This window comes from Leopardus geoffroyi, chromosome B3, assembly GCF_018350155.1.
Source record: "Leopardus geoffroyi isolate Oge1 chromosome B3, O.geoffroyi_Oge1_pat1.0, whole genome shotgun sequence".
Classification (NCBI taxonomy): domain Eukaryota; kingdom Metazoa; phylum Chordata; class Mammalia; order Carnivora; family Felidae; genus Leopardus; species Leopardus geoffroyi.
The window spans coordinates 61077423-61101615 of NC_059337.1; the positions used below are offsets into that span (position 1 = coordinate 61077423).

The 24193-nt window shown below is 37.8% G+C and overlaps 2 protein-coding genes and 1 non-coding gene across 17 annotated transcripts in view; 2 read left to right on the top strand and 1 right to left on the bottom strand.

Annotated features, from left to right (window-relative positions):
• GANC (glucosidase alpha, neutral C) overlaps positions 1-6276 on the bottom strand; it is a 75222-nt gene extending 68946 nt beyond the window's left edge. For 5 of the 14 annotated variants that reach the window (XR_006704089.1, XM_045448063.1, XM_045448062.1 and 2 more), the window contains exons 1-3: positions 5084-5501; positions 3373-3435; positions 1907-2015 (exon numbers count right to left, since the gene is read on the bottom strand). Coding sequence is in view for 10 of the 14 variants with exons in the window: in XM_045448063.1 (XP_045304019.1) it covers positions 1907-2015; positions 3373-3435; positions 5084-5112 (201 nt within the window). In the remaining 4 variants the exon portion in view is untranslated. Of the gene's footprint in view, positions 1-1906; positions 2041-3372; positions 3436-5083; positions 5502-5782; positions 5922-5963; positions 6043-6175 lie in introns of those variants that run through there. The other 9 variants (XM_045448055.1, XM_045448059.1, XM_045448065.1 and 6 more) reach the window with 9 other exon arrangements.
• Positions 6210-24193, top strand: part of TMEM87A (transmembrane protein 87A) — a 40708-nt gene continuing 22724 nt past the window's right edge. For both annotated transcript variants that reach the window (XM_045448070.1, XM_045448071.1), the window contains exons 1-7: positions 6210-6365; positions 7640-7700; positions 10619-10704; positions 13561-13674; positions 15855-15908; positions 15985-16029; positions 20901-21018. In XM_045448070.1, coding sequence (XP_045304026.1) covers positions 6210-6365; positions 7640-7700; positions 10619-10704; positions 13561-13674; positions 15855-15908; positions 15985-16029; positions 20901-21018 — 634 coding nt within the window. The remainder of the gene's footprint in view (positions 6366-7639; positions 7701-10618; positions 10705-13560; positions 13675-15854; positions 15909-15984; positions 16030-20900; positions 21019-24193) is intronic.
• On the top strand, positions 11460-11561 carry LOC123584520. Its single transcript, XR_006705488.1, has one exon. It is a non-coding gene; the product is annotated as a U6 spliceosomal RNA (small nuclear RNA).

Here is a 24193-nt window from a genome sequence, read left to right on the forward strand (position 1 = left end):
AGATAGGAGGATGAGCAAATGACAAAAAAGAAAAAAAAAAGAATGGAAGGTACCTGACATCTGGTGGCAGGCTTAATGACTCCTACAAGGTTTCTAGTGGACACCTTGCATTTCCCGGAGCCAACTGCTTCTGCTGACCCTGAATACAGAGGTTTGGCTGGGTCTCAGGCTGTTAGACCACATGCAAATGGCAGGTGGCTCTTCAGGAAGGAAATCAGTGCTGCCTCATATTTTCCCATGAATGGCTATCAAAGTATGCTAAAAAAAGATAATTAGTAAAGACTTGGATCAGTTTGTAGAGGACTTTGGGGGTACCATGAGCTGAGAACTCAAAGGTATCAGAAATGCCAAGCAAGGGGGCAAATTCCTCCAGAAAAAAAGAGGTAGTATAAAAGCAGCATGGGGGGGTGCGCCTGGGTGGCTCAGTCTGTAAAGTGTCCGACTTTGGCTCAGGTCATGATCTCAAGGTTCGTGAGTTCAAGCCCTGCGTTGGGCTCTGTGCTGACAGCTCGGAGGCTGGAGCCTGCTGCGGATTCTGTGTCTACCTCTCTCTCTGCTCCTCCCCCAATCATGCTCTGTCTCTCTCTCTCAAAAATAAACAAACATTAAAAATTAAAAAAAAAATAAATAAAAGCAGCATTAGGTTTCAGAAAAAGGTTAAACCATCCCATTTGTGTAGTTAAGAGAGATGAACTAAGTGTAGTGCTATCACAGTAGCTAGAAATTGGAAACAGGAGAGGGACAGAGAACACAGAACTGTTAATACAATTCTAGCCATTATTTTGAATTCAGGCAAGAAAAGTATGTTAGAAAATTCCACATCTATGAAACAGCTGCATTTCCTAAAACTTCATAAAGAAAGTAGCTGACCTCACCGTGCAATAGATCCTCATGTGTGGGAATAAAGCTGGAATCCTTTGCTAAATTAAAGGCCTAACAAATGTTATAGAGAACCCCCTGATGTTGTGGAGCAAGTTTTTCTTCTGCCTTCTCTGAGGAGGTTCCCTTGTGCAGCACCACAGGGCGAGAGCTACAGTCGCCACAGGGAGATATCTCAGAGCTTTGCAGTGAAAGGAGAAATTCCTTCTCAGTCATCTGTTAGGGAACTTACACTTCGAGGCTTCAAGTATGTCTTTCAGCTATAAGAATTACCAAGAAGCCAGATTGGTCTGGGAGGCCTTAGAAGCTTCGGATGCCTTTAGAAGACAGGGAGGATCTGGAAGTGTGGGTCAGGCTGGTAGCGCTGTACTTGCACATAGCCATACTTCCTACCTCAGCCCATACAGGACTTCCTCTATGGCTGGCCCATCTGAAGTAGCGGTATGATTCGACAAGTGAGAAAAAGTACTTAAAATACTGCTCTAATCCTTTCAGTATATAATGGCTAGGGTGATCTGCTAGTGAAGCAGCTCAGGAGATGGAACACTTGTGACTTAGGTTTTCAACTCCATAGTCCCTTGTTCCTCTGGTCCACCCACATTTTGAGGTTTGGACATTCACTCAATCTGTACCTTCCTCAGGCCACACGCTCAACTGTACAGGGTATAACAGTAATAGAACATGGATGCTTAACAGAGTTGATAGACACAGGTGAAAACACTGATTACTAGCTATGTGATTTAGAACAAGTGACTTCCTAGTCACTTTTCTGTATTATGAAGACTAATTAAAAGGAAATAATATTTGTAAAATGCCTAGAAAAGCATTTGATACGCAGGCAGTCTGTAAGTAAATATTCATATTACTTTTAAAGTACTCGTGTACGTATGAAAAAGATCACATTATTTCTCCAACAAAGTTTATTTTTGAAGCATGCATAGTTTTAATTAGCCTTTGTGGAAATTTACTTCATTCAAACCCCATTTGGTATGGAAACAATTTTCTGTAGAAAATACTTCTTTTTTACCTTAGTTGCTTCATTGAGGATTTGGAACTTGGTGCTGTCTTTGCCTTTTGTGGCGGAGTCTAGTAATGCCTGATAGGTGGACTTTGTGGAGAGCTGCTGTTTCTGACGCCTACAGATACAGAGTATACAAATGCCTGAGAATTATTTGTGACTGTCAGCATTCAGCAAACTATATTACCACGTGGAAGTCATTAAAATTCACTATGATGATAAATGTATTGGGCCCAGACAGTATTAGTACTCTAATAAAGCACTAACAGAACACTTTGTTATTAGAGTGCTAATAAAATACTAATGAAATTGTTCAACATAACACTGCTCTAGGGTGGCATTTTATCCCTTTTATTGAAAAGGTGGGGCAGTTTTCATAGATGATATTTATTAGCTTGTTAAGTTCCCTTCCACTTTCCATGAAATGTATACTTTAAGAGAAACTCAATAAATTCTAGTAGAAATCCGGTATAATCTAGTGATTTAACAAAATGACCAAGAGTTCCCTATAGAATTCCCTCTAAGGCACCTATTCAGAATTTAAGTGATCTGATTTTCTTCCTTTAGGGCAGTCTGAATAAATTAGAAAGTTGTAACATAGGATACAATTTTTGTGAAAGTAAAATGACCAAAAATTGTAGTGAGATACTCAACAAAAATATTTTAAAGAAATATTTTTTCAGGCTCTGGGGAAAGAGATCATCTTATACAGTGGTGATGAGAGTACAAAACAGTACAAACCCTATGAGGGGTATCTGGTAATAGTTAAAATTTTAAGTGCATTTATTCTTTGACCCAGTCATCCCATTCCTGGAAATTAATCCTATAAATACTTATGCATGTATAGGAAGTGACATATATATAGTTTTTCATTGTGGCAGTCATTTTATAGCTGAAAGATTAAAAACAACTCAAGGATCTAGCAATAGGAAGAAGACTGAATATATTATAGTACAGCTACCCAATGGAATACTATACAGCTATAAAAAGGGAGAACAGTCTCTACATACTCAGGATAAACTATTTAGCATTAAAAAAAAAGAAGTGCATAACAGCATATATAGGAAGCTACTTGGTATAAGAAGGGCAGTGATATAGGAATAAATGTATTTATGAAAAGAAATAACGGGAGGATAAATAAGAAATTGACAAATCTGGTTATTCAGAGGGACAAGATGTGGAATAGGGTGGCAGGGGACAACCATGGGGGTAACACTCTTCAAAGAATATCTTTTTATATTATTTGGCTTTTGAAATATGTAAAAGTACTATCTATTCAAAGCCATAAACACTTTTAAAATATAAATTTATTAAGAAATTTAAATAACATAGTAGTGAGTGTATAAAGGTGAAGGTCTCCTGTCCAATGAATTTCTTAATGACCGTATTTCCTAACTGACTCTTTCCTTAGGAAGCCTATAAACATTACAATATTGCAATGTTTTGATCTAGGTAATATTATTTCCTCTCCTTACCTGTAGAAAGCAATCTTGCTGCAGTCTTTGAAAATGTTTTTATCCACAGCTTCATCTTCAACACTAAATAAAAAGACATTTTAAGAAACTTACTTTCCACAAGGTTTGTGAATCCAATTTTTGTTCCTTCTCTAACTATAGCATGAACGTGGGTAATGAACTTTTGCAATGCAAAATTGTGTCATGGCCATAACCTAACATGATAGCATGTGTGCTGCAGAATAAACATCCTTTTGTAAATCACTCAAGGTAAACAACAAAATATCAAGTTCTGGGATTACTCTGAAAGCACTGGAAGAAGAGTATTGTCACTTATGAGGAAGGGTTCTTTAAAAATAATGACTGAAGGCTATGACTACAACAATAAAATAGGAAGGAGCAAAAGCACACACAAAAAAACAACCCACACAAACAAAAATAATCCACTCATTTTTTCAACAAAATATTTGCAGAATATTCTTACTGAGTGCTGGGTTCTGAGGAAGATATGGAGGACTGTGTCAGAGCTTCCTGCAAGAGCCTAACAAACAAGCATGAATCAACCTGACAAATGCTTTATTAGAGGTATGTGCAAGGGGCTAGAGTAAAAACAGAAACAGATGTAGGAGGAAAATCTGTTACTTTCTAAGATAATGTTGACAATCTAAGAGCCAATTTTTAACAAACCAAGTTCGCAGAAGAGCTGTTTCTGGAATAGAACGTGAACAAGATGCATATATATTGCTACTTGAGTATATGTATTTAAATTATCCTCCAGGGACACCTGGCCGGCTCATTCAGTGGAGCATGCGACTCTTGATCTTGGGGTTGTGAGTTCGAGCCCCATGTGGGACATAGAGATTACTTAAAACTAAAATCTTGGGGCCGCCCAGGCGGCTTAGTCAGTTGAGCATCCAACTTCGGCCCAGGTCATGATCTTGCCGTTACCAAGTTTGAGCCCCACGTCGGGCTCTGTGCTGACAGCTCAGAGCCTGTAGCCTGCTTCTGGTTCTGTGTCTCCCTTTCTCTTTGCCCCTCCCCCGCTCATGCTCTATCTCTGTGTCTGTCTTTCTCTCAAAAAAAAAAAAAAAAAAAAAGTCTTAAAAAAAAAATAAATTAGCCTCCGTATGAATAAAACAACTCTAGGCTATAAAACGGAAAAAAAAAAACACACTTGCCTTCAAGCAGACATATTGCTGAATACGGCTGTAATCAGCATGTCTATGATTATGTAGGAAACTATGATTGAACACAAATTTCAAGATATTATGAAAACAAGCCCACACAGATACACTTGGCTGTACTAAAAAGTTGTTTTCTTGGAAGTCAAATCTTTCACTAACATAGTCTGTGTCAATGTTTCCTTTAATCAAGCGTGCAAAGATTAGAGAAATTTGCAATCCTTGCTTTTCAGCTTTGAAGAATGAACTCTGTAATAATATAGGAAGATGGGGGTGTAGCCTGAAATTCATGTTAGGGTTCTGATCACAATTCTTCCACTGTTCTGTAAACCATCCTGAAAATATTTTGTGAGGGACTAGCTATTAATATCAACTAATTCCCTGGGGAATTGAGACTACTGGTAAAGATTAAATACACAAATATCCAACATGCAAATAAGAGGCCAAAAATCAATAAAACCTTCAAACCTAATGTTGCTTTCAGGTACTTTCAGGTACTATCTATTCCCTACTGTCTGAAGTCAGTCCCTGCAGGACCAGTGGGCCTTTACCTGATTTCCTCTTTCCCAGCAGCTTCCATGGCTTCCCAGCCCGTCGGACCGGCTCTCAGCTCTTAGGCCAACGCCAAGCGGTGTTTTTAAAACACTGATTGATGGGCAGTCTTTCTAAATTACAACCAGCACTTCACCACCATCAAGTTCTTGAGAAATGGAGTCCTCCCCAGGTCCTTAAGAAGTGGCAAAACTACACGTACTCCCGGGTTTTCCAGGCCCAAACTAGCGTTTCTACGGAGATTTGACAAAATTTTCTTCTTTATGAGTGCCAACAAGGAAGTGCTTTCATTAGGAACCGCAACTGTCTTTGTAGCGGAGGGGGCGTGTACTCAAAGAGCTCTAGAGGATAAAAATCTAGAGCGTGAGAACCAGGTAGCACAGAGACTGCTTGCCCGGTCCAGATCAAACGTCTGCAGGTTTATTTCAGTGACCCTCACGCCACAGATACTGAAAACTGGCCCACTCTTTCCGTTTTTAGTTTTAAGTTGAAAGTGCCGGACTGCTCTGTACTGAAGGTGGATGTTCTCCAGACAAATTCTACTGCACCATCATGCTTTTCAGGGTTACAACGATTTTTTTTTTTTTTTAAGGGCTTATCTAGTACAGTAGATACAGCTTAGGAAGTGCTTATACTACACCCCTGCCAAATTCCAGTCCTTGCTTAAAAACCTCCAGAAACCAAGAACTCACTACTACCTGCCAAGGAGGCAGTCAGACTTACGGCTTTCCCAGACTTCTGGACCCCGCGTCTCACTTTGACTTAGAAGGTATGAGAGGCGGGGGCGAACGAGAGGAGAGAGCCAAACGCTACACGAGGTGCTTGCTTAAAATCCCCAGCCCCTTTAAGGGGCGGGAGAGAGGAGAAAAGCAGACCTACGAGGAGGTGGCTTTTGATTAACATCCTAACGCTCCAAGGTGACCAGATTACGACGGGACGACGCCTGCGCTTTCTGCTCTAAACCTCACACGAGACCGTGACGACTGGCTTAGGGAGGGGCTGCTGGGCGGAAAAACAAACAAGCCCCGCTAGGTTTCGAGGACCCGGATGATCCCGCCCCCAGAGCAGAGCCGGAAGAGGGCGGGGCGAACCGGAAGACGGTGAAATGCTTTCGGTAGGCGCTCCATGGCTGTGAAGATGGCGGCGGCTGCGTGGCTTCAGGTGCTGCCTGTCATTCTTCTTCTTTTGGGGGCTCAGCCGTCCCCATTGTCGCTCCTTGGTGTAGGACCGGCACCTGTCGCTGCTGCTGACCGATCCAAGTGGCACATTCCGATACCGTCGGTGAGTGTTCACTTCAGAAGCAACTGAGCCTGGACGAGCAAGGGGTGGGGCTACGGCGGCCCTAGGGGTCCATGAAGGTTTCGCAAAAGTCCGCTTCAAAAGGGGTGGAATTGCCTGGAGCATCTGTGTCGCTGGATAGCAAGGATCCACTACCCTGGAGCGGAAAGCCGTGCACTTCTGTGGGTAGGTTAGCAGGAGTGCCAGAGCCGCTTCAGGAGCGGAGAAGAATGGTGGAATGGTTTCTTATCAGCTAAGTCAGAGAGAACTTTCAGTGCCTTACGTGAGACGTGTAAAGTTGATGGATGATAGGTGGAGAACGGTTTCCCTTTCAGCTGAAGTTTCACAGAATCCAGTGACCCCAGGTTGGATGAGAGAGATCTGTTTATAGGTGTCTTTATCACTTTTTTCCTTTGCACTTTTTGTTACTGGATGATTGTACTTACGAAGTTGTTTGATTTCCTTTGCACTTTCGAATGGTTGTTCTAAGCCTTGTGTGATGAGGAAGCCTAGGCATTTAAAAAATATATTCTAAAATGAGAATGGCTGAAGTGGTAGAAATTGTGTTCTAAAATTTGACATGGTAAAGGTAGTCTGTCTTTTGGACAACTTGCCAGATAGGTTGACCCTTTCTGTCCCCCACCTCACTCCTTTACACCTCATTGGAAGTAAGAGTTTTTATAGTCCTGTAAGCTCACAAAAATCGGATGCACGCAGGAAATGCCGAAAAGCAATAGTCCTATTGAAACCACGGTCGGCCTTTTTGTTTGATTCTGCTTTGCTCACTGGTTGTAATGTCCAAATCTTATTTGTGCTTTTATATGGCAAGCATTATAGCTTTTGTTCGTTTGGTGAAGATCTTCAGGTTCTGAATTTTAGCTATTGTTACTAAAATGGTTAATAGTTAAATCTGTCTGCTCATAGAATAGTTTATTTAAGGAAATGATTGGTTATTCTGAACAGTGATTAGTGAGTAAAGCGAATGAACTAATTAAGGAGTACCTCCCGTGAAGATTTAAGTTGGGATTTCTAGCAGTTTCTTTTCTAGAGTCCTTGCTTCATGGCCTGTGGGGGAAAAATCATGTCTCTGCACCAAGCTACAAAATTCTGCAGTTTGGATACGGTTGAATTTTACTAAAAGGAAGGATATCGATTTTGTTGTTGTTTAGAAAACTAACTTAAACATTTTATAAATTTAGGTTTTTTTAACAGTTATATTCTGCCTTGGGAATTAAAGTGATCTATGCTAATTATCTTTCTCTCCTTTATCTTTGCAGGGGAAAAATTATTTTAGTTTTGGAAAGATCCTGTTCAAAAATACCACTATCTTCCTGAAATGTGAGTTTTTGCATTTCATGAAGTTTTTATTTGAGTGATCTTTAAACTTTTAAATTACCTATTTTCTATCTCTGATCTTCTCTAAACATAAGTTTTGAAATTTAATAGTCTGGCATTTTCTAGGCATAAACACGTAGTATAAGTAAGGTCTTTTCCCTGAGTAATCTTCAGAATACTTGTGTGAACTTTATTTTCTTCTCTTGTTTTTCTGGTGTTTACACTTTACAGTTAGACAAATTATGTCTGATGGTATTTTAATCTGCCCTCTGTTAGATACCACCAATTTTGCTTTTGTGTGCTTGTTAGGTATTTACTGAACAAATGACTTAGGTGTCAGACCTTTGGCTCTGCACGAATATGTTCAGTGATCCTTTGTTTACAGAAGGAGTATTTTGTTATTTAGATCTTTGGAAGAGGAAGCTCAAAGATATTATCAGGAAGTAGGGATTACATGGAATTAAACCAGTCTGTCCAGTGAGAAAACCACTGTATCTGAATCCAAAATTTCCCATTGCACATTAAAGAAAAGCTTCCTTTTATTTTTGAAAATGGTTTTATTTTAGGGAATAAATGATCATGGATAGCTCTATTTCAAGATCAGGGATAAAAGTTCAGCTCGGTGCCCGGGTGGCTTAGTCAGTTGAGCATCTGACTTTGGCTCAGGTCATGATCTCACGGCTCGTGGGTTTGAGCCCCGCGTTGGCTCTGTGCTGACAGCTCAGAGCCTGGAGTCTGCTTCAGATTCTCTATCTCCTTCTCTGTCCCTCCCTCTGCTCTGTCTCTCTTTCAAAAATAAATAAATTAAAAAACATTATTTAAAAAAAGTTCAGGTCATCCGTATGTGTTTCTATGCACATCTTTCTTTATGAAAGTGCACAGTTATAAGTTTTAATTGGACGATTTTATTGTTTTAATCATTTAGTGTGTACTTATTAAAAACCTATTATGTGAAGCACTGTTTTAGACAGTAGGAAAATGATAGAGAAGGCCCTCTCTCTTACTGAGCTTACAGTTTAGTGGGAGTGAAGGGGACCTATAGAATTTCTATGAAGAGAAGACTATATCCATGAAAATACAATCTCTTGACTAATGACTTCAGTTTGGTTTAAATTACATTACTCTGACAAACTGGTCAGTCTTAAGAGGTTGGTGTGCTAGATACGAGTAACTCTCAGGGAGAACAGTGTTTTTGGTCTTTTGAGATAGCTTGACAACTTGCATGCTGTTCTTCTACCTTTTTATTATGTGTAGTCTTTTCTTACCTGTATTTTGATCAAATGGTGCTTTGTCAAGTTGCACAAGCTGCATATTTTGTAGTGTCTGCATTTCATATTTTTGGAGAATTTGAAGCCCCTGAAAATCACATTATCTCTCACTTTGTTACTTCTCTGCTTTCTCACATATGCCTTGACTCTGATTTTATACTTTTGGGCGTATGGTAAATAGCTTTCCATGAAATTGCTAGGACCATTTTGTCTCTTAAATCTAACCATTCAAAGTTCTGAATGGTGTTTTTTAACATAATAGTATTTTTGCAGCCAAGTTTTCCTGCAGATCTTCTTTTAGGGGATTTTCTTATTTGCTTCTGTTTAATCTCTCCTTAGTATGGTTCTTCTGAGTAGTTTATATTGAGATTGCAATATCCTTTTTATCATTTCTGTAAATTCTATTCAGCACATCAGAGTTTTGTGTATTTTTAAACATTTTTTTAATGTTTATTTCTTGTTTATTTATTTATTTTGAGAGAAAGAGCGCTCATGCACACACGTATTGGCAAGTCAGGGAGGGGCAGAGAGAGAAGGAGACAGAATCCCAAGCGGGCTCTGCACTGTCAGCACAGAGCCCGACATGGGGCTTGAACCCATGAACCAAGAGATCGTGACCTGAGCTGAAATCAAGAGTCAGATGATTAACCAACTGTGCCACCTAGGCATTACAGAGTTTTGTGTATTTTAATTGAACCTTGTAAAAAAAGTGTGTCACTTGAAAATTAATTTGAGAAAATAAAACAAATATTAGGTGCCCGTCTTACGTTAATCAAAATTAGATTCCTAGATGCCGTCATGTTTATCTTTGTCATATGTGCATAAAGCAGGTATCTTAGAGTTCCATAGTGCAGCTGCAATCAAAGATAAGCTGACTTCCAGGTGGGACAGCTGATCAGTCATATAGTCAGATTTATACTCTCAAATCTTCAGACTAATGCATTGGTCCACTAGAATATTGTGTTCCAAACTACGTTTAATGAGTTACGCAGCCACTATGATTTCGTGAAGTTCCTTGAGGCTTCTCTTAAGGTGGGTTTTGGAAAGAGTCTAATGCTCTTTCGGTGTTGCTTTTGCTCTTCTGCCTTCCCCAGCCAGGTTTGCTTTTTTGTTTGTAGTTCTTTGTCTTGTAGTCCAGTTTGGTATCTTTCAAAGTCTAAGCCATTAATTTTTCCCTCAGTAAAGCTTTGAGTACTGCTTTGTGATGTCCCTAATGTTACTCCTTGTCTTTCCAGCTAGAATGTAGCCTTTTAAGGGTCCTAGTCTCTTCTGGCTTACTGTCAGTTAGCTTTGTATACTTAAGTGCTCTGCTCAGTAAATATTTGAATGATAATAGAAGAGTGGTTTTAACTTAGGACTGCTTTGTCACTTCCAGGTTTTTCCCAGCAGAGAACCAGAAACTGAGGTTTTAAGGCATAAAAGTAGATAAACTTAAGCAGGTCAAAAACTGTTCTTTTGTGAATAACAGTACTTACTTTTATCTGAGGAATATCCAGTTATTTTACATAAATTATTTCATTACCTCAAGTTTGGAGAAGGGATGGTCTTTGAGTATCTAAATTTAGCAGGAAAAAGTAAGATGTGTGGTAACAGTTTAGGAACAATGCTTTGTTTGGGACTCATCTTTATTCACAAAGTTTTCTTCTTTTATAGTTGATGGAGAACCTTGTGAGGTATCTTTGAATATAACCTGGTATCTGAAAAGTGCTGATTGTTACAATGAAATCTACAACTTCAAGGTAAGGAATATAAGATTAACAAACTTTTTCTTGGACTTTAGATATCATCAGGTCCTGACCTGATAGAGGGAGGAGTGTCACATAGCTAGGAGGAGGTAGGAGACAAGCTGAAGTTAGAATCTGTGCTTCCCAATTTATAGACTTAACTGTACTAGCATTTCACAGACTTTTTGGTCTCAACCCTTAAAAATTACTGCAGAATCTTGCTTACTTTGGCAGCACTGTAGAAGTGCTGACAGTGCTGACTCTATCTTTGGCCCTCCATCTTGTTCATGTGTGTTCGATTACCTCTCTTGAGGGGCTACGTGTTCCAGACCCCTTGGAGATGAATATACATACCTTAAAAATGTCTACCAAGGCTGGGACAGGGGGAGCCTTGTTTTGGCCTTCCATTAATCTGTTAGAGATAACATAGTCTTTCCCCCTCCTGATGCGCAGTTGGTGCCACAAGATCTAATTAATGCTTAGCTTTTAATTAGATGCATGCAAGCCCTTTGGAGGTACATGGGAGCCCTTTGATCTCACTACAGTGTCCTTTTGTGTGTCCCCTCACTGTATAAAATCTGTGGACTGAGGTCTGGACTTTGTGGAGAATAACTGCAGCTGCCGTGAATCATAGTCTGCCCATTTCCCTCCCCCTGTCAGTAAGTTACCCCGAATAAAACCCTGCATAAACTGTAGAGAGTCGCCTGCTTTGTTTTCTGGTCTTAAAATACTTTCTCAATTTGGGGGGTACTTTACTGTCCCTCCCCCACCTTCTAACAAGCACATATACTAAAATTGGAACAACACAGAGAACATTAGCACGGCCCCTGCACAAGGATGACACGCAAATTCGTGAAGCGTTGAATATTTAAAAAAACCATTACTGCAGTCTCCAAAAAGCCTTTGTTCATGTGGGTTACCGTATTAGAAATTAAAACACAAAATACAGAAAATATTCATTTATTTTAAAATAGCAGTAATAAACCATTGCATGTTAACATGAAAAACGTTTTTTTATGTTAAAAATAAAACAAATAAAAATGTCTTTTCAGAAACGTAGAAGAGTGGTATTACTTTGTATTTTTGCAGCACCTTTCATTTAATGTTGGATAATTGAAGACAGCTGGATTCTTATATCTTCTTCAGTTTATTGTGGTATATTATTTTGGTTGAAATGTGGCCTCACACAGATACATAGTTGGAAAAGAGAATGATATCTTAATAGTGTTTTCAGATAATTGTAGATACTGTTTTTTGATCCTGTACCAACACATAACAAGTAGAGAGTTTCTTAAAGGTTGGTGGCAATGTGGAATCTGAAACCATATCAGTGGGTTCTTTTTCTACTAAGTGAGTTGGTGTGTCATGCACTGTGGTCTTTTATCCATGTCTGATTTTGTAACAGGGTTTATTTAGAAAATACTTGTTGACTGATTTTTATCATTCTTTCAAATACTACCTCATTTTACAATTAACTTGAAGTTATATTTGTTAGCATCACCCTCTGTCACATCAGAAACTCCTTAAGTACTGGAGGCTGTTGAGCTCATGGTGAGGAAGATACAAGTTTTCCGAAGTCCAGTTTTGGCTTGGAAGTTCAAATTTTGTCATTGGCAATAATACTGTCAGGTGTTGTCCTTGAAGTGACAGCCTTCCTTTGCCCATTTTCAAGAAAATATTTCCCAAATAACCAAGTGTGAATAACTAGTTTGTCAGTTATTCTTTTAGGTAAATGAAAAAAGTGGATAGCTTAGGTTGTAAGTCAAAATAGTTGTAAAGTGTTTTATCTCAAGACAGTCATTTATAGTATTTTGCATGTTTTCCGTTTTGTCTCATAGAATATTTAAAAAGGCATGTGCTCACAGTCCAGATTTAATAATATTAATAATTTTTGCTGCTTTAGTGACGCATTCTTATGTAAAACTGGTATTTAAAATTATTTTTTAAGCTGTAAGTTTGTGACTGACTACAATGACGACTGTTATAATTAGGTGCCACTGCCTTGGTTCCTGATAAGGGGCAGCAATTTTATCCATCATTACTTTGCATTATCAGTACAAGGCAATTAACATTATTATTTTATTAGTAGTAGTATGGAAATAGTTTTAGACCTCATTTCACAATTGACATAGTACACCGTACTTGGGCACTGAAGATATATGGCTCCAGGGTGGATTTTTCAGGCCTTTTTCATTCCGTTTCTGTTCTCCATTTGTTATTCTCTTCCTTTCTGAAGATAATCTAACTGGTCTTTAAAAAATGTCTGCCATTCACTTGGTTTTTCAAACCTTAAGCATTTTGAATTTCTGCCTTGTGTTAGGGTTTTACATTATCTTTTTTGTGGTGTTGATTTGTTTTTTGCTCTTGTTATACAATGTTGGGTATGACTGATAATGATGAGGACTAAAAGGATTGAAGAACTTAGAGTGAAATGATAATATGTCCAGAATGTAGTTTGAAGCATTATTGATGTTTCTCTTAATCAATCACTAGTTGAATTGACAGTTAAAAACTTCATACATTTGAAACTTATGATAAGCTGGTCAAGAGCTTAGCAGATCCCCAGATAGGTAATACAAGTTAAGAATGTCAAAATTATCTTGGGTTGCCATAAGACAGAATTACAGAAATGACAAGCAGATAGTTGGAGATGCAAAACTGGAGCTTAGAAAAAAAGGGAGAATTCTGTACGTTAGAGTCTAATACCGTTAGATTCTTGGACATTATTACAGTTTTTATTTGATGTTGTAAGTTTTTAAAATAGCAAATCCAAAACTGTACCTGCCCTATAGAAAATCTATCTGTTATCTTCTAAATACTTTACTTGTGAAAAGTAAGTTGTGTGCGTTGTATTTTCTCTTGTTTTTCCAGGCAGAAGAAGTGGAGACATATTTGGAAAACCTTAAGGAAAAAAAAGGCTTGTCTGGAAAATACCAGACATCATCAAAATTGTTCCAGAACTGCAGTGAGCTCTTTAAAACACAGGTAATGTTTGATAGTGGTTGGAGGGAAATAGAAGAGATAAACTACATAATACCTCTATATTTGGTGATCTCCATTTCCCACTTCTGAATTCTTTGTTCTGACAGAAATAAGTTAGAAGCATGTTCTGTTAATTGCACATTCAGCCACTTAATATTTATCTCATCAAAAAGAGGATGTGCTTTCCTTTGTGTGTAAAAAGCAAATCCCCATTTTTTATTATGGTAAAATATAAGTAAAATTTACCATTTTACCTATTTTCAAGTGTGCCATTCAAGGGTATGAAGTACATTTGCACTGTTGTGCAATGCAAGTTCTGCACTTAATCTTAGCCAAAAGGCCGAGAAGCGATGCAATGCAAGTTCTGGAGATGGCTAGTGGTATACTAGTCATCTCTAGAACTTTCTCATCATCCCAAACTGATACTTCATAATCATTAAACAATAACACCCCCTCCCCTCACATCGCTGGTAACAACTACTCTGCTTTTTCTCCATGAGTTTCACTATTCTAGATACTTCACAGAAGTGGAATCATACAATGTTTGTCTTCTTTCCCTTAGGATGTTTTCAAACTTCCTCCATATAGCGTGTATCCACTTAATTCCTTTTTAAGGCTGAATAATAGTTCATTGTACATGTATACCACATTTTCTTTATCCATTCATCCACTGGTAGACATTTGAAACTTCCAGTTTTTCAGTTCTTTTGTGATCTCATTTAATTGATACATTCCCAGAAATACCAGTGTTTCTAGATTTTATTGTTACGGGCCTGAACTCAACTTTTTTTGAGTAAAGGGGAAGAGGTGAATAATATGTATTTTTAATGCTTACATATATGTAATCACGTAAGTGGAATTTTGATTCTAAAATCTTTTTTCTTAGAAATAGAATATGATGCCAATTTTTGATAGAAAAATTACATGTTTTATAGGTGTCGAAAATAGTTATTATTAACTGTAGCCTTTTCTTTGTTCTTATTGCGTTTGAATACTCCTTCAGAATATTTGGCAAATTGCCTTGAAGAGGCAAAGCATTCACGGAACGCTAAGTTTTCTGTCCAGTTACTAGAAGTAAAGTTTGTTGATGAGACTTTAATAACTAGTAATTGATAAGCAAATAAAATAAAATTCATAATTGAACTATAACAGTTGATAATTGAGTTCTTGTGATAGCTTAGATTTTATGGATTTGGAGGAGAAAGAAGATATCTTTAAAATGATAGAATAAGAAAGCTGGAAAAAATGTGATGTTAGTTAGGGGGCTTTCATTTAGTTTTTATAGGTTTATCCCCTAGCTTGGGAGGATTGGTTGGCCTTTCTTAGATTTGATCATGGAAAGCTACCTGCTGTATACTGTTGCCCTAGGTTCACTGCTTTTAGATCTGCTATAATCTTTCCAGGGTCTTAGCATATTATCCCTATTGGTAAGGTTACCTCTCCTTCTTCAGTCTAATGTAACAGAGTTGGAATACATGCTCTAATTACTCAGGAAGGAGAATGCTTCATCTTCTGATACCTGGTAAGAAAACATTAGTGTGGTTTTTTATAGGCATGGAGAGTGTTGCGGTGGAAGGAGCAGTAGATCCAAGAGTTAGAAATCCTAAGTTGAGGGGCGCCTGGGTGACTTAGTTAAGCGTCTGACTTCAGCTCAGGTCATGATCTCAGGGTTTGTGGGTTCAAGCCCTGCATTGGGCTCAGTGCTGACAGCTCAGGGCCTGGACCCTGCTTCAGATTCTGCCTCCCTCTCACTCAGCCCCTCCTCCACTCACACACTGTCTCTCACTCTCTCTCAAAAATAAAAATAAACATTAAAAAAAAAATTCTAAGTTGAAATTCCATTTCTGTATCTAAAGCTTGATAGCTTTGAGCCATATTTTTCTCATATGAGGCAAGAGAGGGAACCATAAGATCTCTCTATCCTAAGCATATGTCTTCTGTTTTAAGGTTTTTTTTATTCATAAATATTTTTAATTCTTAACAGAGAAATTGAGTGGCCCATGTAGTTTGATAGTAGTTTTTAGTTCTCACTTGTTTGTGGTTAATTGGAAATCTTCTGTCTGTCAATGCCATATTATTTAGTGTTACAGTGTATTTTGCTTCAACCATGTTTTTGTAGGTTTTGAACTTTTTTTTTTTTTTTACTATTAAACATTAATTTTAATGTTATGTTTTTTTCATAGAGCTTTTCTGGGGATTTTGTACATCGATTGCCTCTCTTAGGAGAAAAACAAGAGGTAATTGTTTTCATTGTTATGTATTTCTAAGCATAAAGTAAAAATTCTAAATTAACTTTCTTTTTTTAATGTTTAGGCTAAGGAGAATGGAACAAACCTTACTCTTACTGGAGACAAAACTGTAAGTGTAGTAGGAAATTTGGGGCATTTAAACATATTTCAGTTTTCTTATATTTGTGTTGAATTATCTTGGTATCCTACTATTTAATGTTTATTTATTTCTGAGACAGAGAGACAGAGCATGAGTGGGGGAGGGGCAGAGAGAGAGGGAGACGCAGAATCCGAAGCAGGCTCCAGGCTTTGAGCTGTCTGCACAGAGCCCGACGCAGAGCTCGAATTTACAGACCGCGAGATCATGACCTGAGCCAAAGTCGGACGCTCAACCCACTGAGCCACCCAGGCACCCCAGTATCCTACTATTTAAAAAGGAAACCTAAAAATGGAGGTTTAAACACCAAAATGTTAGGGAACCTGGGTAGCTCCATTGGTAGAGCGTGTGATTCTTTAAAAAAAAATTTTTTTTTTATTATATTTATTTATTTTGAGAGAGAGAGAGACAGAATGCCAGTTGGGGAGGGTCAGAGAGAGATGCAGACACAGAATCCGAAGCAAGACCCCAGGCTCTGAGCTGTCATCACAGAGCCCGACACGGGGCTCAAACCTATGAGTGTGAGATCATGACCTGAGTCGAAGTCAGACCCTCAACCGACTGAGCCACCCAGGCGCCCCGAGAGCATGTGATTCTTGATCTTAGGGTCATGAGTTTGTATCCCACTTTGGGTGTAGAGGTTACTAAAAATAAATAGATAAATAAACCTTAAGCACTAAAATGTTAATAATGGTTGTTGTGGATAATATTATGAGTGACTTTTATTTTCTTCTGTGTTTCCTGTATTTTCCATATTTGTTATAGTCAGTCTTGTTTTTGTAATTATCACCCCATAAATGTTACTTGTAAATAAGAAGGAACTTTTTTTTTAAGGTTTATTTGTTTATATTGAGAGAGTGCATGGGCAGGGGAACAGCAAAGAGAGAGGGAGAGAGAATCCCAAGCAGGCTCTGCACTGTAAGTGTGGAGCCCTGGAGCTCAAACTTACGAACCAGGAGATCATGACCTGAGCTGAAGCCAAGAATTGGACACTAAACTGACTGAACTACCCAGGCCCCGCCCCCCCCCCCCCCCCCCCATTTTTCCTTTTAAGTTTTTAGTCAGCCTCTCAATAACCCCACCTCCTAACATTGCCTGGGGCAGCCATGATCTTTCACAGTTGCTGCTGAGAGTCTTTGACAGTGCCCTGAGTATAGGGTCCTTTCCACTGAAAGAGGTTGAATCAGGTCATAAAAAATAAGCCCTGGGCATAAAAGATAAGTGCCAGACAGTTCTGCCCTGGGTTTTAGGCCATCTCCAAACTTTTCCTGTTTTTTTCCAATGGCTGCCAAACTGCTGTTTTTCCACAGCTGTTAACTGCTGTGGGAACTTTGGTTTCAGGGAGCTTGTAAGAGGGACATGGGATGAGGATGAACAAAAACACCACAAGCTTTCTTTTCTTAAAAAAATTTTTTTAATGTTTATTTATTTTTGAGAGAGAGAGACTGAGTGCGATCAGGGGAGGGGCCAAGAGAGAGGGTGACACAGAATCCGAAGCAGACTCTAGGCCCTGAGCTGTCAGCACAGGGCTGGACGAGGGGCTCAAACTCATAGACTGCTAGATCATTACCTGAGCCGAAGTTGAACACTTAACCTACTGATCCACCCAGGAGCCCCTGCTCAATGTTTTTATAAAGCTAAAGCTGCTCTAAAAAAATCTATTAATTTAAAAAACATTATAATGGCAAATATATCACATTATTGCTTAAATCGAACCATAAAATTGAGTTAATAAAAGTGTTAAATCTGTTTTTAGGGAGTAGGGGCAGCAAGGAGAGGCCCCTTTGTCTAAAAAATGTCTTATCAGAGCTTTAATAAAAGGGGATAGAGGTGCTACACTTGTGAGAACCCTTTAAAAATAGAATTATTAAACTATTCTCCTCTCAGGCAAATTTTCAGGAAGAATGACGAAAGATAGTTTTTTAACTTCTTTTGACTATACTCTGACTAAATGCCTGCAAATACTACTTTGATATTCAACAGGGTCATCTTTCAGCCAGCTTTAATCACTAGGAACAGAGCTCAAGCCTTGAGAAGAATTGAAAAGAATGCTATGCACAGAAGACCACTGAAAATGCACAATTACATATGTCCTGTATGCATATAAATAAATATTCACTTACAACAATTTTTTAAAAATACAATTTGTAACAATTTAACTTGACAACTGTATAAAATCTATTTGAAATTATAACAGTCAGTATGAGGAAAGAGGGAAGCTCAATCTTATTTTCTTGGGACCATAAATTGCTACAATTTTTCTCCAGAGCACTTAGACAAGCACAAGAAAAGTACTTATAAAATGTGCATACATTTGGACCTAGCAACTCCACCTCTAGGAATTTAGGCTAAGAAAACATGATAAATGTGCACAAAAATATAGCTAGACATCATTTGCTGACAGCTTAGAGCTTGTTTCAGATTCTGTGTCTCCGTCTCTCTCAGCCCCTCCCCTGCTCACGCTCTGTCTCTCTTTCTCAAAAGTAATAAATATTAAGAAAGGTTTTTTTCCTTAAATTGAGCAAAAAGCAGGATTCCCACATACCGCCTCCACAAATGCACACTCAAACTTCCCCACCATGGCCTTCCTGCACCATTGTGGCACATTTGTTACAATTGATAACCAATGTGGACACATTGTTACCAGCCAAAGTCCATAGTTTACATTAGCTGCTTTAGTTCTTTGTGTTGTAGTGTTTGGTTTTTAACAAATGTAAAATGACAGATATCCCCCATTATATATACCAGAATTGTTTCATTGCCCTAAAAACCCTCAATACTCCTTCTACCTAGTCATCTCCCTCCCCTCAAGCACCTGGCAATCACTGATTTATTTTTATGTTTTTACTTTTTTAAATTTTTTTAATTGTCTCCATAGTTTTGCAGTTTTCAGAATGTCATATAGTTGGCATTGTATAATGTATATAGCCTTTTCAGGTCGGCTTCTTTCATTTAGTATTACGAATGTAAGGTTTCTTCATGTTTTCTCATGGCTTGATAGTCCATTTCTTTTTAGTGCTAAATAATATTCCATTACCTGAATGTACCACAGTTTATTTTATCCATTCACCTATTAAAGGACATCTTTGAAGGAGCTAATATTGGTACTCATCTGATGGGGTTATTGTGAAGATTAAAGACTGTGATAAATATTAAACATGACAGAGTGCCTGGCATCTGAATGTTATTTTTACAGGGTCAAAATATCTATAGTCCAGAATTAAATGGAAACTTTATAAAATACTAGAATATGAGAATTAATTAGTCCCTTTTAAAATTTGTAAGAGGTAGTTTTTTTTTTTTTTTTTTTTTTTTTAATTTTTTTTTTCAACGTTTATTTATTTTTGGGACAGAGAGAGACACAGAGCATGAACGGGGGAGGGGCAGAGTGAGAGGGAGACACAGAATCAGAAACAGGCTCCAGGCTCTGAGCCATCAGCCCAGAGCCCGATGCGGGGCTCGAACTCCCAGACCGTGAGATCGTGACCTGGCTGAAGTTGGACGCTTAACCGACTGCGCCACCCAGGCGCCCCTGTAAGAGGTAGTTTTAAGATACATAAAATTAATACCAGAGCAGCTTGTTATGCCTAGTTTTATTGGTTATTGAATAAGTAAGTTCAGGAAAGGTTCAGTCAATATGGATAAATAGTACATGATGTACCTGTAACTTTGAAGCTCTCAGTTTTTCTCATAAATTGCTCCTGAATTTTGTCGTAAAGAGTCCTTTAGACAGAGATAAACCAATGAATGATTCAGCATGGCATTTATGTTCTTAAGTTACTGAGATAACCTAGGAAATGTATAGCTGTGGAATCATTTAATCTACTTTGACACTTTGGTTTGTATCATGGAATGTAATTTTTGAACTCTCGTTTTAGCTTTTTCTTGGGTTGTAGGATAATTTGAGCATTTGAGAAAACCTGTGGTTCTACAGGAAAACACATAAATACGCAAAATCTGTTACCCAGTTTGAGGGTTTTCATAGATCAATGAAGCTTACTCAGTGGTGTCTGGACAAAAGTTTTTTTTAAGACCACAGGTAATAAATTGCAAGTCTAAGTAGCAGTATCTCCTTTTACACACAAAGAAGAAGCTAACAATTTTCTGTGTTCATCTCCTTTATCTTTGTGTTTTCGTCTTGTGTTTGTGAAGGTCCATTGTCCCACCTAGCAAGTGTGGCAACAAATCCTCGAAGGCTTTTTGCTCAGGCTGTGTATAAATTCACTGGCCTTGGAGCAGATTCTTCCCAAGTAACCAGTTTTGTAAACATGGAGGCACTTACCTCCACTTCCTTTACTTTGAGAAACAGTGACTTTTTCTTTCCACGTAGACCAGCCATGATTAAATTTTTGATAAAGATGTGAATGCTTCTAAGATATTCTGGTAGTCTTGAGAAGAACATTGAACAAAGAGAATTAATTCAGGAATTAGTGTTTATAATGTAATTCACTGTCAGCATCATGGGTTTTTGTTTTGTTTTGAGATGATTTAAATCTTTTTAGTTCATCCGTATGAAATATAACCAAGTATCCTAGCATGGCTTAATTAAACAGATTCAATGTAGTGATTTTTAGCTGAGGTTTTCCTTGTAAATAAGTGTTAAGTATGTGATTTTTGTGCATAAAGCTATAACATGTCCTGTCTTTTAGTAACTTATAGTCTAACTTTATTGTATGTACTATAAACCTGTTTGTTTTATTGTGCCTACCACTATTTTAATGAATGGAAATGAAGAACTCAGCCATATTCCTGGGCACATTCTGGAACAAGATTTTCATATTAACATGTGTTCTTAGGTTTTAATAGTTGTAGGTATGATGTCCTTTATTTTTTTCTCTCTCCAGGCAATGCACGATCCACTGAAAACCTGGCAAGATGCACCATACATTTTTATTGTACATGTTGGCATTTCATCCTCAAAGGAATCCTCAAAAGAAACTTCACTTAATAGTCTTTTTACCAGTAAGTACATTTTGTTCCTCTTTACCATTCGTATTATCTAGTTGTGTCATATGTAATGGGTAGTGTAAAATTGCTTTAAGGGATGGAATAATTAAGAATGTTTATTGTGTATCAGACAGTCTTAGGTACTTTGCTTGTACTTTCTTCATTTTCCTTCTTTTGATCTTCCTATTTTTAGATTTTTTAATTGGTGTTATCTTTTCAGTATCCTGAAAATAGACTTGGCAAAACTTGATTACCAACTCAAAACTTGGAAATTTTTGAATTGATTGAGTTTGGTAATTTTTTAATGTCTCAGTTTTACTTAGTGTTTTTTCTAATCTTACTAACCCAGTTCATGGGTCACCATTCCTTACTTGGAATTTTGTGGTCATTTACTAACCGGTCTTATTTTCTGTAGTTCTTTTTCTTCTTCTTTTTTTTTTTTTTTTTTGCTTCCTCCTTCTTTATAGTTTTCTTTCCACCCCTCCTTTCTCAAGTAGAATATTGAATAGGAACAGTGATAATGACCATACTTCTCTTGCTCTTGACTTTAATGGCAATATTAGCACATTTCACAATTACGCTTATTGTAGACTTTTCAAAATATTCTGTGTTTGGTTAAGGATGTTTCTTTTCCTCGTTTACTAAGTGTATTTTTTTCTGCCCTTTTTTTTTTAGTATGAGGAATGGTCAGCTTTATCAGCTGTTTTGATTGTGTTGATTTAACTGATCATGTAGAATTTCCCCACTTAATCTCTTAATGTAATACATTATATTAATTGATTTTCTAATGTTAAAGCATTCTTGAATTTCTGAGATGCCAGTATTTGGCCTTCACACACACACACACACAGCTGGCTTCTGTTTTCCAGAATTTTATTTGTAATTTTTGGTCTATGTTCATAGTAGGATTGGCCTATAATTTTCTTTTCTTTTTTCTTTTTTTTTTATGACATTTTTTTTATTAAAATGTTTTATTTATTTTTGAGAGAGCAAGCAGGAGAAGGGCAGAGAGAGAAAGGGACAGAGGCTCTGAAGCAGGCTTTGCATGGAGAGCACAGGGCCCGATGCAGGGCTCAAACTCACAAACCGTGAGATCATGACCCAGGCTGAAGTCGGACGCTTATCCGACTGAGCCATCCAGGTGCCCCTATAATTTTGTTTTCTCATACTGTCATCTATGGGTTTTAGCATCGAGGTTATGCTAGTCTAATACAATGAGTTGGAGAATGTCCCCTGTATTAAATTCTATGGAATAGTTTTTGTAAGGGTAGGATTATCCAGTTTTTGAATGTTTTGTAGAACTTAACTTATGATAGTGTTTTGGCCGAATGTTCTTTTTTTCCCTTCCTCCATAGAGATTTTAAACATCTGATTAATTTTCTTTAATAATATGTTGTTTTTTTAGTGATTCTATTTTTTCTTGAATCAGTGTCATTTTTGAGAAATTGTCCATATCTTTCAAGTTTTCAACTGTATTGGCATGAAGTTATTAATAGTATTTCTTTGCAAAAAAATAAGTATCTGTAGCTTTTTTCATTCTTTTTTTTTCTTTTAAGTTTTTATTTACTTTGAAAGAGAAAGAGTGTGCAAGTGGGGGAGTGGCAGAGAGAGGGAGAGAGAAAGAGGGTCAAGCATGCTCTGTACTGTCAGCAGAGCCTGATGCAGGGCTCAAACTCATGAACCATGAGATCATGACCTGAGCCAAAACCAACAGTCAGATGCATAGCCACCTGAGCCACCTAGGCACCCTCTCTTTTCACTCTTATTATTGTCTTTGTGTCTCCTTTTTTAACTTTTTAAATCTTTGTAGAATTGTATTTTACTATACAACAAACCAACAAACTATTGGTATTTGCTATTTCGTTATTTCTTTTGTTTGACTTAATTTAAAATTTTAGTTTTTTATAGATTCTTGGGTTGAATGCTTTTAATTCCCAATCCAGAGGTGGCTCTTATGCTCCATAGTTATATGGGGTATAGCATCTAGGTAAGCCAGCAGCTGGCCTGGCACAGTTTCTGGGCCTAAGACATATGTGTATCTTCCTGTATTTCTAGGCCCACAGCTTTCTAGTAAGTTGTAGTCTAAGGCAGCAGTTGCCAACTTTCAGCCTTCTTTCTTTGAAAAGAATGGAGGGGCGCCTGGGTGGCTCAGCTGGTTGAGTGTCCAACTTCGGCTCAGGTCATGATCTCGCTGTTCCCAAGTTCGAGCCCAACTGCCGTAGCTTGCTTTTTGGGCCCAGAGTCAAACATGACCATAGCTTCAGCCTTATATACTGTTCTAAGTTTTTGTTCAGTTTTGATATTTGGAGGTATTTATCTTGTTTTCGAGCTTATGTCCTCGTTTTGTTTTATTCATCTATTGTTTGGAGCTAGGAGGAAGACACATTGAAGCATGGACTTAACTACACCGTGTGAAATTCCTAGAATTTTCGAAAACAGTGTTACCATCTTTTTTCCCTTCATTAAATCCTTGATGTTTCCCCATCACCTGTAAAATGTTTACATTCTGCAGGAAGGCTTATAAAACTCTGCACCTTGTCCCAGTTTACCTTTTGCTGCTTTCTTTTCAAAATGCTACTATATGGTACTATGTGCAGCCTCAGACTACATGTTCTTTAAATATATATCATGCATTTTCACGCCTGTCCTTGTTCATGTTGTTTCCTCGTCCCAGATGGCCTTTTATTTTGACCTGGGAAATACACATTCATCCTTTAAGGACTGGCTCAGAGGGATAGTTCTCTATATTGCTTTCCTACTGTCCCTTCTAGCAGGAAACATCTTATGTATCTTTTTATCTCCTGTTTTCTGTAGTGTGTGTCACATAGTAAGTGCTCAATAAATGTTATTTTATGTTGTGGCATAGAGCAAGGGGTAGCCAAATTTTCTTAAAGGGCCAAAGAGTAAATGTTCTCTCTACTGCAGCTACCCAACTCTGCCATTGTTGTGTAAATGCAACCTTAGATAATACGTAAGTAAGTGGATGTGGCTGTTTTCCAATAAAACTTTTATTTATAAAAAGTGCATAACCACATTTGGGTCATGTGCTGTACTTTGCTGACCCCTAGCATGGAGTAAACAAAGGGTGTAATAAATAATAAATAATTATTTTATTTTCTCTTCTATTAAGTTAAGAAGGTATAGATTTAATAACCAGTCTGCTTAAAATTTTTATGATTTATGAGCCTGG